Genomic DNA, 16,230 nt, shown 5'->3' with positions numbered 1-16,230 from the left:
CCTTTCTGGATAACCGTGTGAAAATTCATTGAAGGTTTAAACTTGCTTTGAAATGATTGACATTTGTGTGCGTTAAGATTGAGGCTCTAGAAGGTCCTTTTACAATTGATTAACCGGATTCTAAATTTTATTCCTTTTCTGAATAAACGAACATCAGCCTTTTATTTATACGTTTCTCAGTCAACAGAGGACATAAACCTGGACATTATTTATACTTCCATAGTCAACACTATACATTAATGGTAGATGAAAACAGGATGCATGTCGTTCAGTTCCTGATGGGCGTTGGTAGAGATCCTCTGTGAAAATGTGTCGATCGTAAAAATCCGATCCACATTTTTTTTTACATATTTCTTTCTTGTACGATATATTTTATTAATTTCATTTTAATATTCGGAATTCTATAGTATGAATTGTTGAAATACTTCTTTTTATATTTCGCCGAGGACTTTTAACGAGCAGTAAAATACGGGTTGCGCCAATCCAATTTTATTTTAAATAATAAAAGATCAATAACAGATCATAACAGATAAAAAACAAATGATTTTATTTCTTCATATAATTAAATAAGGTTGTGATTATTGTGTTGTGTCTGGGCGGGGAATTATCTCAGTATTTATGAATATAGGGCTGCCACATTGCATACAAAACTATTTGTCACTTTACAGTTTCTTTTTTAAATTCAAATATTTCAAGTCGGTAATCTACCGAGGTAGTGAAACATAATATTTTACATTTCAAAATAAATTGAAAGTAACAGAGTTCACTTGTTGGTCCGATAAATTAACTCTAGGGTTTGATTTAGATTGGACAAATTACCGTAAAAACATAATTTTGTTTTAAGCCAGTTGATATTAATTATATAATATTGAACTATTAATGAACCGGATATTGCTCACTGAGTAGGTCATAAAAGGTTCTAATTGTGGTAAAATCATCTTTGTTGAAAAAACAAAAATTATGACCTGATCGGACTATAATGAAAATACTAAATAAGTGTTTTATTCGTATTTTTATACGTTTTTACGTTTTATTTCATATGACAATGACATGGGCATATACATACAAGAATAATTATCTTATTTTAAATAAAAATGTCACACTTTTATCTGACAATGAATGGACATTTAAATAACGTATTTTAAAGCACACAGGTGCAATCAAGATCGATTAAATGTACAAAGGTAATAAATCTGGCTAATCCGATTATGTTGTCACGCGTCATTAATTTTCAGTTCATCCGATGGGCAATAAACCAATTAACAGCCACGCGGTGTTGGGAGAGAATCTTTGGAGGAAATTGGGAGTAGAATCCGTGATTCGCGGTGTCACACCGCTACACTCGGAAATCGGTGATAAAAGTTCGCGATTACAAACTCTCTGGGCGTACTGTAGAGCGCATAAGTCGACAACAAAGATCTATTAAAATAATGTTTGTGAAGACATTTCACATGTCTTATTTGAATATTAGGCTTGTCGACGCCTGCGCTCTATGTTTCCTGGTCCTTTATTTGGTTGAAATCCAGCTGATTTTGTCAAATTTCACAAAAATCCCTTATCTTGACCTTTTTGGGATGTAAAAATCAACGTGTTAGAATTGAACTTTGACAAAAACAGTTCTGTTTAACTTTCTCACATGTCTTTAAGGCAACTTAAAGCATTTATTGTCTTGTAACTATGAACTTTATAATTGGGGCCAAATATGGCCCTTACCGAACTTACTCCTTTCATAATTATTCAGGAATGTAAGAAAAGCTGTCCTAAATTAAAACACAAGGGAAGTTTTACACTCCTACCTATGATCATACTCGTGTATTTGGCAGAAGAACACCAATGTTCCAAAAGATCATTACATTCCAAACATATTTAAAATTAAGATAGAAATAAAAAAAGATTAAAGTCTTTCTTTTACAATAGTAGAAGAAAAAAAACACAAAAGAAAGCAACATTAGTATGGAAAAGTTGGCCAAATTATGAAAGCATTGAGAAAATATTGTCAGGTCAATTAATTTTCATTGAATAGCTTCACATCTTGACTACTATGGGATATAAAGCTTGTTTATTGCCTTTGATTTAGGAACTTTACCATGTTTGTAAGCAATACGTTGATCTTCTATTTTTGTTTAATTGTCTCATAGACATTTAGTTTCATTCTTATTGTAGTATTATTTTTAATGTGATAATCCTGTGTAAAAAGGCAGTATATTGTGCTTTATTATAGGTGAAGTGTCAGAGTCTGACAGCGCAGGTGGTAACTCTGGGTCTGACTACGAATCTGATAAAGAGACATTCAACGATGGCTATGATGAAAACTTAATCGGAGATGAAGAAGATCGATTACGCCTTGAAAAAATGACAGAAAAAGAAAGAGAACAAATTTTGTATAACAGAATCGAGAGAAGAGAAGCTTTGAAAACAAGGTAGGATTTTGTGGGTGAAAATAATCTATAATATAATGGTTTGACAAAGTAAAATATTCAGAAAAAGAACAGAAGAAAATGAGTATGGAAAAAAATTCAGTCTTTGGTAATTGTTAGTTGATTGGGAAACAAGGTTTGCAACTTATTTTAATCCCTTTCCACTTTTCAGGTGCCAGTGCTGCCTTGTAGCGGCATTATCCTGCTCTTTTTCTAAATCTACAAGGGTGTCTTTAACGTGCAAGAGATATGACTTTCTCTTAACACAGGTCAGCCATTTATCGTTCCTTTCCGATTGACTATCGTTGTTTCCTCAAGACCATACTTGCAAATGGTGTCAAAGGAGAGCTGACAATTAAATCCCTGAAATTTTCATCCCGAATGGGAATCGAACCAGGAACCTTTGTGTTAGTAGTCCTTTAACTTCATAGTGATGATAAATTAATCTTCCTCTTACAGATTTGATATAGAAAAGAAACTACGACAGGCCAAAAAACAACAACAAAAGAAAAAAGACAAGCAGTTTGCTGAGTCTTTGTTAGACAGGTCCACAAGTCAAAGGAGTAAAGAAAGACGGAAAAATATTGAAGAGAAAAAAGATTCAGGAAAATTTTCTGTCCTCAAAGAAATAAAGGCAAAAAGAGAAGAAAAGAAGAGACAAGGTTTGTTATAGGATTAATTGTTACAAACTGTATTAGATGGGAGAGGGGAAGCACTCAAATTATTTAAATGTGCATGTTTACATTTTCTTTTCAACTTTGTAGAAGTTAACAAATAAAGGTCAATGTATATCTTTCAACAATGGCAAAAAACCCAAATCACATAGCAAGCTGTTTTTCATCAAAAGATTCATCTTTGTTTGTTATCTTCCATTGCAAGAGATTTAAGGTAAACACACCATGTGGAATTTTACATTACCTTAATCTTGTTGAGAATATGATGTAAAAACAAACGGTCGCAGGTGAATGATGATGACACCTTTAAATGTGACTTTCTGTAAAAGTATATTAAAAGAAATTGAAGAGTGCATCACTTGTAATTATTAGCATCATAAAGTAGTCTTTAGATGATTATTCAATAGAATAACTTGGTGTGTTCTGTAGCCTCAAAAGTTTATTTGATTATTTAGAATTTAAGTATATTTAGAAAATTAAATGGTGTTGTTGAAGTCTATGAGTGTTGTTTACAGAAGAGGCCACAAAACAAAAGAAATTAGAAGAAAAAAGGAAAAAGACGCTGAAAGCTGATGATATTTACTCTGATGATGAGGATGAAGACGATGATAATGACGAAAATGAGGACGATGTTCGTAAAGAGAGTAAAATGGAGGTCCATGAAACAAAATCGGAATCGGAATCATCTAGTGGTGAACGGTCATCAGATGAGGGGTCACAATCAGAAAATGAGTAAGTGTCTGAGTTATTGAACACAGAGATAATTGGGTAGCTATACCCCTGCTCAGAAGGAGTGGGGTAGAATAGTTTATGTCTCTTTTTCTGTCAGCATGTCCTTCCCTTAAAGTTTTTTAGATCTAAAAATCAGTGCTGCCTAATGATTGTGTATGAAATTTTGTCACTTTTTTTTTAATTTTATTTTTACTGCTAGTTATTGCAGATAATTGAGGGGGATTTCAGTTCCATGAAATGTTAAAGACCTGAAAAAATCTTCATTACACTAAATATTATATATAAAATTAAACGGACAGAGTGTGTTGAGGGTCTATCTTTATCATTGAAATTTAAACTATGGAATTTCATCTTTCAAGAATATCTGTTGACACCGAATTTGGCATTTCCCCCGAGGTTTCAGATAAGTTCCAACTTAAAAGTCATAAGAAACCTCAAATTAAAAAATAATTATGCACATGTTTTTTATAACTAAATGGATAGTTTTCACTATACAACTTATGTACATATACTTTTTTCTGAGGAAAATTCTTCAATTTGTCCACATTTAGAAGAAGTTTACTTATTTTTAATTGCTTGCTTCCAGGAAGAAATTCGCCAACATATTTTCCGTATGCATAGTGACCTGAGCTTAACCCTCCTCGTAAAAATCCGGTGATCGCAATACGCATGGATCTGTCATTAAAATAAACAATTATCTGATTGTACATGTTAAACACGTGCTCAATGGCCATGCTTCTTGTTATTTGTTTACTATAAGGTGACAATTGGTAAACTTCGGCTTTAAAACACGGCATTTAATGAGCAGCCATATTTGTTAAATCATAACAGACAGAGAGAAAAAAAATGACGATTAAACGATATACAGTATTTGCGTAAAATTTTTTAAAAATCGTGCACAGAGGACTAAGTTTATGATATATTCATGCATTGGTTCAAGAATTGGATAAACATTATTTTTCACCACTCACTCGTTTCATATGACTTTAAACTTAGATAACACAAACTTGTCTTATTCATTGTAGATATTATAATTACCAGCGATCAAAGAAAAAAGTCCAGTATGTATCTACAAAGGAACAAATGCAAAAGGTCAGACTGTCTCGGCATAAAATAGAGAGGTATGTACTGCATTATTCTAAGGGTTTTTGGACATAAATTGTACTTCACATTAACCTATACTGTTCCATTATAATTGTCACAAGTTGAATAATATATATTTGGACTCTGAATTGGGGATGGTACTCTGAAATACCATTGTACCTCCAAGTCCTACATTTATAGTCTGTTATAACCAACAATTTTTTGCAGTTGATTTTTTATATGACAAATATTTCGCAAAAAAGTCAAAATTATCAATTCTTTATTTAAAGGACTTCACCACCAAAATTGAAATTCTGATAAAATTGGTTAGACTTCTTTAAATGCAGAATAAGTATTTAGCAGTAGGATTTTATCTTTCACTGTGATCCATTAGTCTTAAATAAATGGTTCAGTTATACTGATATAATCTAAAAACGAAAGAAAATTAGTACCTATTTTTGAAACCACAGTATATATGTGATACTTATGATATAGTGTAGTAACTTATTTGATCTTTTTTGTAGATGGGTACATATGCCTTTCTTCAGGAAAACTGTGCAAGGTTGTTATGTAAGGATTGGTATAGGAAATCATGAAGGCAGAGCTGTATATAGGGTATGTGCAAATTCTGTAGATTTGTAAGATTATTGTAGGCGTAGATATAAAGAGGCACTGGCATTTTTGCTCTTTGCTCTGAAAGGGTGGCATTGACCAAGTCAAAAAGTGGAATGATAAAACAAGGTTCTAAATATTCTGCAAGTTAATTCATTAACTTATCATCACCTTCTGAAAAAGTAAGAATTATGAAATAGGGCTGTTCCCAAATTTATCATGGTTGGCGACGAGGAAGACACTCAAAGTGGATGGTTCTGTTTTCCTTAAAAATTTCTTTCAAGAGGTGAAATGAAAGGTAAGGGTCTTTTTAAAATGCTTTCCATGTCCCACATGCATCTTAATTCTGAAACACACACAGTTTAACGAAATGATAGTACAGATGTTTGTTTGATAGTTTGATTCTTATGTCTTTAATTTCAGGTAGCAGAGATAATAGATGTTGTAGAAACTGCAAAGGTTTACCAATTAGGGACAACTAGAACAAATAAAGGTTTAAAATTAAGGTATTGCATAAAATAATGTAGAATGTGATATAAATGTACATGTATTTAGGAGACAATTTTTGTAACAGCAATGGATAAATCTTCATCTATTTTTTAGCTCACCTGGCCCAAAGGGCCACCAAGTGAGCTTTTCTCATCACTTGGCGTCTGTCATCCGTCGTCGTTAACTTTTTCAAAAATCTTCTCCTCTGAAACTACTAGGCCAAATTTAACCAAACTTGACCACAATCATCATTGGGGACTCTAGTTTAAAAAATGTGTCCGGTGACCCGGCCAACCAACCAAGATGTCCGCCATGGCTAGAAATAGAACATATGGGTAAAATGTAGATTTTGGCTTATAACTCGGAAACCAAACCAAATTTGACCAGTAGTGAAATTGTTTATCAAGTCAATATCTATCTGCCCTGCAATTTTCAGATGAATTGGACAACTGGTTGTTGGGTTGCTGCCCCCCAAATGGTAATTTTTAAAGAAATTTTGCTATTTTTGGTTATTATCTTGAATACTATTATAGATAGAGATGAACTGTAAACAGCAGTAATGTTTAGCAAAGTAAGATCTACAAATAAATCAACATGACCTAAATGGTCAGTTGACCCCTTGAGTTATTGCGCTTTATAGTCAATTTTTAATAATTTTCATCATGTTCATTAATTTGGTAAATTTTGTAAATTTTTACAAAATATTTTCCTCTGTAACGAAAGGGCCAAGTTTATTATAGATGGAGAAAATGGTAAGTAGCAAGAATGTTCAGTAAAGTAAGATCTACAAACACATCACCATCACCAAAACACAATTTTGTCATGAATCCATCTATGTAATTTGTTTAATATGCACATAGACCAAAGTGAGCGACACAGGGTCTAAAGAGCCTCTAGTTTCTTACTAGATTAGGGTTTCATAATCATTGGTAAGATATATGTGCTGTACATGTCCCATAATTAAAAAGAGAATATGTTAATAATTTATTGGATTATTTCCTCTTTCTGAAACTTCCATCATCTTTCTGAAAAGACAGAAATTTTATAATTACATAGATGAAATTTAAAAAAAATCTAGGTCATCATCGTCATTCAGAAAGGGTTATATGATTAGACTAACTGATATACCTATTATTTTGCAGACATGGTCATTCAGAAAGGGTTTACCGATTAGAGTTTGTATCAAACCAAGACTACACAGATTCAGAATTCTTTAAATGGAAAGAAGCCATGTTGTTAGGAGGTCTAACTTTACCAACTGTAGATGATATTGAAAAAAAAGTCAAAGACATTGCAGAGGCTGCTAATTATAAATTCAAGGAAAATGATATTGAAGAAGTAAGAATTGTGGATTTTTTTTTATTTATTGGGTACACATTTATTTTTTGGATTCCATGTATATACAATGTAGGTAAACTCAAATATTTATCAAATTAAATTTTTTTGTTATCTTGTCCATACTTGCCCGAACCGTTCAGGGTTCAACCTCTGCGGTCGTATAAAGCTGCGCCCTGTGGAGCATCTGTTTTGTTATCTTGTATGCAGAACTTTGAAAAGCATGAAATCAAGTATGAAACAATACAGTTTTTACCAAACCCCCAAAAAACTATACATATGGAAATAAATGAAAATTAAAATAACAAAAATACCAAACACTGCACAAAATTAAAAACAGTAAGTCCTTAATCAAATGGCAAAATCAAAAGCTCAAACACATCAAACAAATGATTAACAATTTTCATATTCCTGATTTGGAACAGTCATTTTCTTATGTAGAAAATGGTGGATTTAACTTGGTTTTATGGTTAGCTAGCTAGCTTAACGTCTCACTTGTAAGACAGTCACATAAAATTCCACATTTGATTTAACTCTGTTATGTATATTGATTGCAAAACTTGGAATATAAGGGGTATTCTGTCAATTGTAAAAATTCATTAAGATGAAACTACTATTCTTCTTATAGTAGATGTCATTGAAAAAGTAGTCTTCAAACATCCATAATTCAATGTTGAAGATGATAGAAAAATAACATTATTTTGCAAAAACATCAAAATTTTACACTGAGTATGTTATTAACAATGATTAACACTTGAATGATAATTTATTCGTATACTTAAAACATATTGATGCTTTTTACAGATTGTAGCAGAAAAACAAAGGTTTAAAAAGAATCCTCATAATTATGCTGTTAAGAAAACCGCTTTATTAAAACAAAAGGTCAGTTCAAGGTTATTGTTAGTGTATCTTATTAAATGTTAAGAAAACCACTTTATTGAAACAAAAGGTCAGTTGAAGGTTATTGTTAGTGTATCTTATTAAAGATGTACTTAGGTGAGGTTTTGGAATTTGTGTCAAATGTTCGAACTCCTTGGTGTTTTTCCATACAATACAATGTAAAATATTTTGCCCCATAACACCCATTTATTTTTTCATATAAGATTTATTAGGTCATGAAAGGTCATTTACCAAAATTTTAGAAGATTCTTGATTTTCTTTCTTTGGTTTTGAGACCGAAATAATATCAATGTAAATAAAAGGTAAAAGTCCCAGTCAGCCTTTTCCCGCCATATTTTAAATCTCAATATCTCGAAAAGGAGGTCCATTACCTATCAATATTTTTAGCGTATCTTTATCCTTAATTGCTGCTCTACCTGCTTATAGTATCAATTTTAACTTCTTAATTTATTAATTTTCACCTAACCTTTTCTAAGTACATCCTTAAATGTTAAGGAGCTTCTGTGATGGCTCACTTATTGATATAGACTCTACTATGATCAAAAAAGAGAGATGGGGATTAAATTTCAATCTGACAGCAACCTGAGCATACAAATAGCTGGCTTGTATCGAAACAATATGCTGAGCTCTACTGTCTTAACAAATAGAAATGAATTTAAATCTTTCAGAGATCTTTGATTGACACATAGTTCTCGAAATGACAAAATTCAATAAAATATGCCAAAAAACATTTATAAAATATAACAAAAAAAACAAATGCAGTGGAACTTACTTAATCTGACACACTGGGGGACCAGAAAAAAATGTTGGATAAAGCAGGGTCTTGGAATCCTCAGGTTTTTCTGCAAGGATAGGCCTATTCTGGGACCATGAAAAAATCAGTAGAATTCATTTATAAATATTATATTATAGGAAATGGCTGACATGGAAGGTAATGTTGATCAACAAGGTAAACTTCAACAGGAATTAGAAGATTTAGAGGAAAGGGCCACTGAGTTGGACCGGCGACGGTCACAGAAAATCAACTCTATCAGGTATGTCAGGGTTGTTAGAGGAAAGGGCCACTGAGTTGGACCGGCGACGGTCACAGAAAATCAACTCTATCAGGTATGTCAGGGTTGTTAGAGGAAAGGGCCACTGAGTTGGACCGGCGACGGTCACAGAAAATCAACTCTATAAGGTATGTCAAGGTTGTTAGAGGAAAGGGCCACTGAGTTGGACCGGCGACGGTCACAGAAAATCAACTCTATCAGGTATGTCAGGGTTGTTAGAGGAAAGGGCCACTGAGTTGGACCGGCGACGGTCACAGAAAATCAACTCTATCAGGTATGTCAGGGTTGTTAGAGGAAAGGGCCACTGAGTTGGACCGGCGACGGTCACAGAAAATCAACTCTATCAGGTATGTCAGGGTTGTTAGAGGAAAGGGCCACTGAGTTGGACCGGCGACGGTCACAGAAAATCAACTCTATCAGGTATGTCAGGGTTGTTAGAGGAAAGGGCCACTGAGTTGGACCGGCGACGGTCACAGAAAATCAACTCTATCAGGTATGTCAGGGTTGTTAGAGGAAAGGGCCACTGAGTTGGACCGGCGACGGTCACAGAAAATCAACTCTATAAGGTATGTCAGGGTTGTTAGAGGAAAGGGCCACTGAGTTGGACCGGCGACGGTCACAGAAAATCAACTCTATAAGGTATGTCAAGGTTGTTAGAGGAAAGAGCCACTGAGTTGGACCGGCGACGGTCACAGAAAATCAACTCTATCAGGTATGTCAGGGTTGTTAGAGGAAAGGGCCACTGAGTTGGACCGGCGACGGTCACAGAAAATAAACTCTATCAGGTATGTCAGGGTTGTTAGAGGAAAGGGCCACTGAGTTGGACCGGCGACGGTCACAGAAAATCAACTCTATCAGGTATGTCAGGGTTGTTAGAGGAAAGGGCCACTGAGTTGGACCGGCGACGGTCACAGAAAATCAACTCTATAAGGTATGTCAAGGTTGTTAGAGGAAAGGGCCACTGAGTTGGACCGGCGACGGTCACAGAAAATCAACTCTATAAGGTATGTCAAGGTTGTTAGAGGAAAGGGCCACTGAGTTGGACCGGCAACGGTCACAGAAAATCAACTCTATCAGGTATGTCAGGCTGGTTAGAGGAAAGGGCCACTGAGTTGGACCGGCGACGGTCACAGAAAATCAACTCTATCAGGTATGTCAGGGTTGTTAGAGGAAAGGGCCACTGAGTTGGACCGGCGACGGTCACAGAAAATCAACTCTATCAGGTATGTCAAGGTTGTTAGAGGAAAGGGCCACTGAGTTGGACCGGCGACGGTCACAGAAAATCAACTCTATCAGGTATGTCAGGGTTGTTAGAGGAAAGGGCCACTGAGTTGGACCGGCGACGGTCACAGAAAATCAACTCTATCAGGTATGTCAAGGTTGTTAGAGGAAAGGGCCACTGAGTTGGACCGGCGACGGTCACAGAAAATCAACTCTATCAGGTATGTCAGGGTTGTTAGAGGAAAGGGCCACTGAGTTGGACCGGCGACGGTCACAGAAAATCAACTCTATCAGGTATGTCAGGGTTGTTAGAGGAAAGGGCCACTGAGTTGGACCGGCGACGGTCACAGAAAATCAACTCTATCAGGTATGTCAGGGTTGTTAGAGGAAAGGGCCACTGAGTTGGACCGGCGACGGTCACAGAAAATCAACTCTATCAGGTATGTCAAGGTTGTTAGAGGAAAGGGCCACTGAGTTGGACCGGCGACGGTCACAGAAAATCAACTCTATCAGGTATGTCAGGGTTGTTAGAGGAAAGGGCCACTGAGTTGGACCGGCGACGGTCACAGAAAATCAACTCTATCAGGTATGTCAGGGTTGTTAGAGGAAAGAGCCACTGAGTTGGACCGGCGACGGTCACAGAAAATCAACTCTATAAGGTATGTCAGGGTTGTTAGAGGAAAGGGCCACTGAGTTGGACCGGCGACGGTCACAGAAAATCAACTCTATCAGGTATGTCAGGGTTGTTAGAGGAAAGGGCCACTGAGTTGGACCGGCGACGGTCACAGAAAATCAACTCTATAAGGTATGTCAGGGTTGTTAGAGGAAAGGGCCACTGAGTTGGACCGGCGACGGTCACAGAAAATCAACTCTATCAGGTATGTCAGGGTTGTTAGAGGAAAGGGCCACTGAGTTGGACCGGCGACGGTCACAGAAAATCAACTCTATCAGGTATGTCAAGGTTGTTAGAGGAAAGAGCCACTGAGTTGGACCGGCGACGGTCACAGAAAATCAACTCTATCAGGTATGTCAGGGTTGTTAGAGGAAAGGGCCACTGAGTTGGACCGGCGACGGTCACAGAAAATCAACTCTATCAGGTATGTCAAGGTTGTTAGAGGAAAGGGCCACTGAGTTGGACCGGCGACGGTCACAGAAAATCAACTCTATCAGGTATGTCAGGGTTGTTAGAGGAAAGGGCCACTGAGTTGGACCGGCGACGGTCACAGAAAATCAACTCTATCAGGTATGTCAGGGTTGTTAGAGGAAAGAGCCACTGAGTTGGACCGGCGACGGTCACAGAAAATCAACTCTATCAGGTATGTCAAGGTTGTTAGAGGAAAGGGCCACTGAGTTGGACCGGCGACGGTCACAGAAAATCAACTCTATCAGGTATGTCAGGGTTGTTAGAGGAAAGGGCCACTGAGTTGGACCGGCGACGGTCACAGAAAATCAACTCTATAAGGTATGTCAGGGTTGCAGGGCAGTTTTAATAGACTTATGGAAGTATTGTCAATTCTGTGTGCTGGAATTATTATATCTTTTTATTAAACTTGCAAGTCAGTTCAAGTTGAATAAAATTTCCCTTTTTGAAAATATTTGATTTAATGATTTTATCTGGAACTTTAAATTTGTTTTGTACTTCTCAGCAAATTTGGTTCAGATATTTTTTTGTAACTTTTTATCAATTGTTGCAAAAAAAATTGATTGAAGTTATGATCATTTTATAATTATAAATTCTGAAATAGCATTAATTAATCTCACAATTTTGTTCATTGATTAACAATAGTAATAAAAAAATGTGTTTATCAAATTCAATTTCTGAGTTTCCAAAACTTAAATTGCTTTTTCTTTAGTTACATAAACCAGAGAAACAGACAGCGTAATATGATAGAATCAGAAGAAGCTTGTAAAGTTGAAGTAGAAGAAATGAAAAATAAAGTAGCTGATCCATTTACCAGACGACAGTGTCGTCCAACCATGGTAACAAAGGTATGTCATATGGCACTAAAACAATGGACAGAAATTTGATTATTACAATAGATGAAATCAAATGTTAATGTTTGTGAAATATCTTTTTTTACACGAAATAAAGTTTATCACTTCAAAGTTACTAAATTTTTATTATTCCTTTTAAAACTAGACAATATTTTAAAAAGTGTAATCTGTCTAAAGCCAAAACTACAGAACATATATTGTTAACCTTGATAATTTCATATGTACTTTATGACATATAATTTGACATGTACTTTCACAACATATAATTTAACATGTACTTTCATGACATAATTTTACATGTACTTTCATGACATAATTTTACATGTACTTTATGACATATAATTTGACATGTACTTTCACAACATATAATTTATATGTACTTTCATGACATAATTTTACATGTACTTTCATGACATATAATTTGACATGTACTTTCACAACATATAATTTTACATGTACTTTCATGACATAATTTTACATGTACTTTCATGACATATAATGTGACATGGACTTCCACAACATAATTTGACATGTACTTTATGACATATAATTTGACATGGACTTCCACAACATATAATTTGACATGTGGGACAACATCCCTAATGCGCCTCGAAATGAGGAACTCAAAAGTCACGTGTAAAGAAAAAATCTCTGTAGTGATATTGGACATGTTTCTATTTTTTAACAAATGACTGAACTTAATTATTTGTGGTGATTAGGAAAGTAGAGGAACATAGAATAAATGTGTAAAAACTATGGAGCTATTGAATGTGTTCAAAGTATTAAATTTTCAAAGAACTTATTGTGTTAAAAAGGGGATATTTTACCACAAGGAGCCGCATCACACAAGGATGGTCGGGGTTTGCTAATTTACGGAAAAAGTAATCTCACTTCGTACCCCGAAAATTTAACCACATATGTGAAAATGTCACAGCTTCGAAACGAGCTATCATATATATCCAAGTTTACGATATGGACTGAGCTACAGGAAAAAACGTTACCATTACCGCCTATGTAAAAACAATTAAAGATATTGAGCCATGTACTTTATGACATATAATTTGACATGGACTTTCATAATATGATTTTACATGTACTTTCACAAAATATAACTTTACATGTACTGTCATGACATATAATTTCACATGTACTTTCACAACATATAATTTCACATGTACTTGCATTACATAATTTTACATGTACTTTCACAAATATAATTTTACATGTACTGTCATGACATATAATTTCACATGTACTTTCACAACATATAATTTCACATGTACTTTCATGACATAATTTTACATGTACTTTCATGACATATAATTTCACATGTACATTGAAGACATATGCATATAATTTAACATGTACTTCAACAACAAATTATTTTGCATGTACTTTCACGACATATAATTTCACAAGTACTTTTAGATGTACTTACACAACAAATAATTTCACATGTACATTCATGACATAATTTCATGTCTACTTTCACAACAAATAATTTCACATGTACTTTCACAACAAATGATGTCACATGTAGGTCAAGACATATAATTTAACATGTACTTCAACAACAAATTATTTTACATGTTCTTTCACGACATATAATTTCACAAGTATTTTCAGATGTACTTTCACGACATAATTTTAACATGTACTTTTACATCCTTCAATTTCTCATATACTTTTACAACCTTTAATTTCATGTGTACTTTCACAACAAATAATTTCACATGAACTTTTACAACCTATAATTTCACATGTATATTCCTGACATAATTTCATGTGTACTTTCACAATAAATGATGTCACATGTACTTTCATGACATATAATTTTATGTGTACTTTCACAACATATAATTTCACGACATATTTTTTCACACTTTTGTACTTTTACGATATATACTCTGACATGAATGATTTGACATATACTTTCCCACAACATACATATCACATGTACTTTCACTCCTCTATCATAAAACACTATGATGAAGCATCAGATTCTCTTGAGTGAATTGTGTTCATTATTTGAAGGTTAACTTTATTTCAGGTTGGTTCGCAGGCAAAAGAACCATTGAAAGAAGCCAAAGAAGGTCAACTTAAAAACGAAAGCCCATCATTGAACCACAAAATCCCATCATTGAAGGTATATAATTATATTCTTTTTTGCTATGGTTGGGATGGTAGTTCAAAAATGTAGCTAAAGAAGTGTAAAAGATAATTTAAAAGTTATGCATGTTTGGGTTAACAAAAAAGTGGCAGCTCCTTTTGTTGATTTCTAGATAATTATTTTTTGCTTAAAACCCATGTTAATTTTATAAGATAAAACTGAACTCTTAATTTTCCTTGTTTAGAGACTTAATTTGTTTCAAGTTCAAGGCTATCAATTTTGTATTTTTATTTGCTTAAATGTATTGTAACGTTTTCGCTAACCGGTGAGAGAACCTTTCTAACCAACCAAACCAACCAACAGACCGGACAGACACCAACAACAAACCAAAAGAAATAAACAGGAAATATGAATGCTCAGAATTACTACTGCTACCGCTACTGCATACTGCATATCACACAAATATAGTTTCTAAGTCGGCAAACGGTCTCCTTTTTATGTGTGTGTGTAAAACGATGGTATTTTTATATGTATTGTAATTAAGTATCAGATCAGTCTTAGTTTGATGTTCTGAATGTAAACAAAAAGTCGCTTCAAATGTATAACAAGTTTTATTCACCAGACATAATATTAATAACAACAGGAACAAGAATGGACAGATATAAATCTTTTAAAGCAGCGATCAATAATTAACAATATTTCGTATAGATTAGACAAACAGAGAATTCTTTAAAACAGCTACACCAAAATCAGCATTCAACAAACACAGATACTATCAGCAACTCTCTATGTAAATACAAGTAAAATACTACACAAATAAATAAGTCACAATGTTCCTAACCCCATTAACAACAACCCTGACTATTTAAAACAAACGGACACTATTGCCGACTTTACGCACCTTTCTCCTATTTAAAGTTAAAATTCATTATCAAACTTTATTCTCTTTAAAACTATTAAATTTCTGCCTCCGTTAAAAACTGGAAACTGGAACAATTAAATGAACTGCATAAATAATTATATTGCATAAATATTGCAATATTCTGGAACTTAAAAGATATTAAAACTTCTGCTTTAGAAAGACAACTGTACCTTGAAATTTATGAGAAAGTAAATAAAGCTGCTAGCCGGCGGCAGGGACAAACTGGAACTGACGTAAAATACTATAAATCTTACGCTAGTGTTGTTATTTCGCGTGAGAAATATTCCAAATATGGGGTGAAATCAATGACCTAATAAGGAGACTTCCTTATAAGGTACATATCTTTGCACTAAACGTCTGATCAAATGACGTCGATACAGCCCAATAACTACGAAAAGGTGCGCAACGTCGGTGCAAAAATAGTTCATAAGAACTTATTACAATAATCGAAATAAAGCTCTCTTCTAAATAAACTTTACATAAAATACTCTAACATGTGTTCCTAATTTGAAAAACATACAAAACTATAACTACAACATGTTCAGGACAGTCTACATATTATACGATTTCTAGGGTCACTATATTTATAATAATACTCGTGACTTCCGGTAACAATGAAAGTGAAAGTAACGTACAATTAATCAAAAGATGCCGGTAAGAAAACGTCTCTATCGTTCTGGAACATACA

The 16,230-nt window shown here is 34.4% G+C and overlaps 1 protein-coding gene across 2 annotated transcripts in view; it reads left to right on the top strand.

Annotated features, from left to right (window-relative positions):
• The window catches only part of LOC143069556 (RNA polymerase-associated protein RTF1 homolog), a 32,177-nt gene that overhangs the window by 5,158 nt on the left and 10,789 nt on the right, over window positions 1-16,230 (top strand). For both annotated transcript variants that reach the window (XM_076244247.1, XM_076244246.1), the window contains exons 4-14: window positions 2,222-2,420; window positions 2,877-3,079; window positions 3,607-3,823; window positions 4,849-4,944; window positions 5,431-5,521; window positions 5,942-6,024; window positions 7,150-7,345; window positions 8,147-8,224; window positions 9,155-9,276; window positions 12,369-12,504; window positions 14,561-14,656. In XM_076244247.1, coding sequence (XP_076100362.1) covers window positions 2,222-2,420; window positions 2,877-3,079; window positions 3,607-3,823; window positions 4,849-4,944; window positions 5,431-5,521; window positions 5,942-6,024; window positions 7,150-7,345; window positions 8,147-8,224; window positions 9,155-9,276; window positions 12,369-12,504; window positions 14,561-14,656 — 1,517 coding nt within the window. The remainder of the gene's footprint in view (window positions 1-2,221; window positions 2,421-2,876; window positions 3,080-3,606; window positions 3,824-4,848; window positions 4,945-5,430; window positions 5,522-5,941; window positions 6,025-7,149; window positions 7,346-8,146; window positions 8,225-9,154; window positions 9,277-12,368; window positions 12,505-14,560; window positions 14,657-16,230) is intronic.

The sequence above is a fragment of the Mytilus galloprovincialis genome, chromosome 3 (assembly GCF_965363235.1).
Source record: "Mytilus galloprovincialis chromosome 3, xbMytGall1.hap1.1, whole genome shotgun sequence".
Classification (NCBI taxonomy): Eukaryota; Metazoa; Mollusca; class Bivalvia; order Mytilida; family Mytilidae; genus Mytilus; species Mytilus galloprovincialis.
The sequence above is the reverse complement of the archived record's forward strand: the minus strand, read 5'-3'. Positions and strand labels throughout refer to the sequence as shown.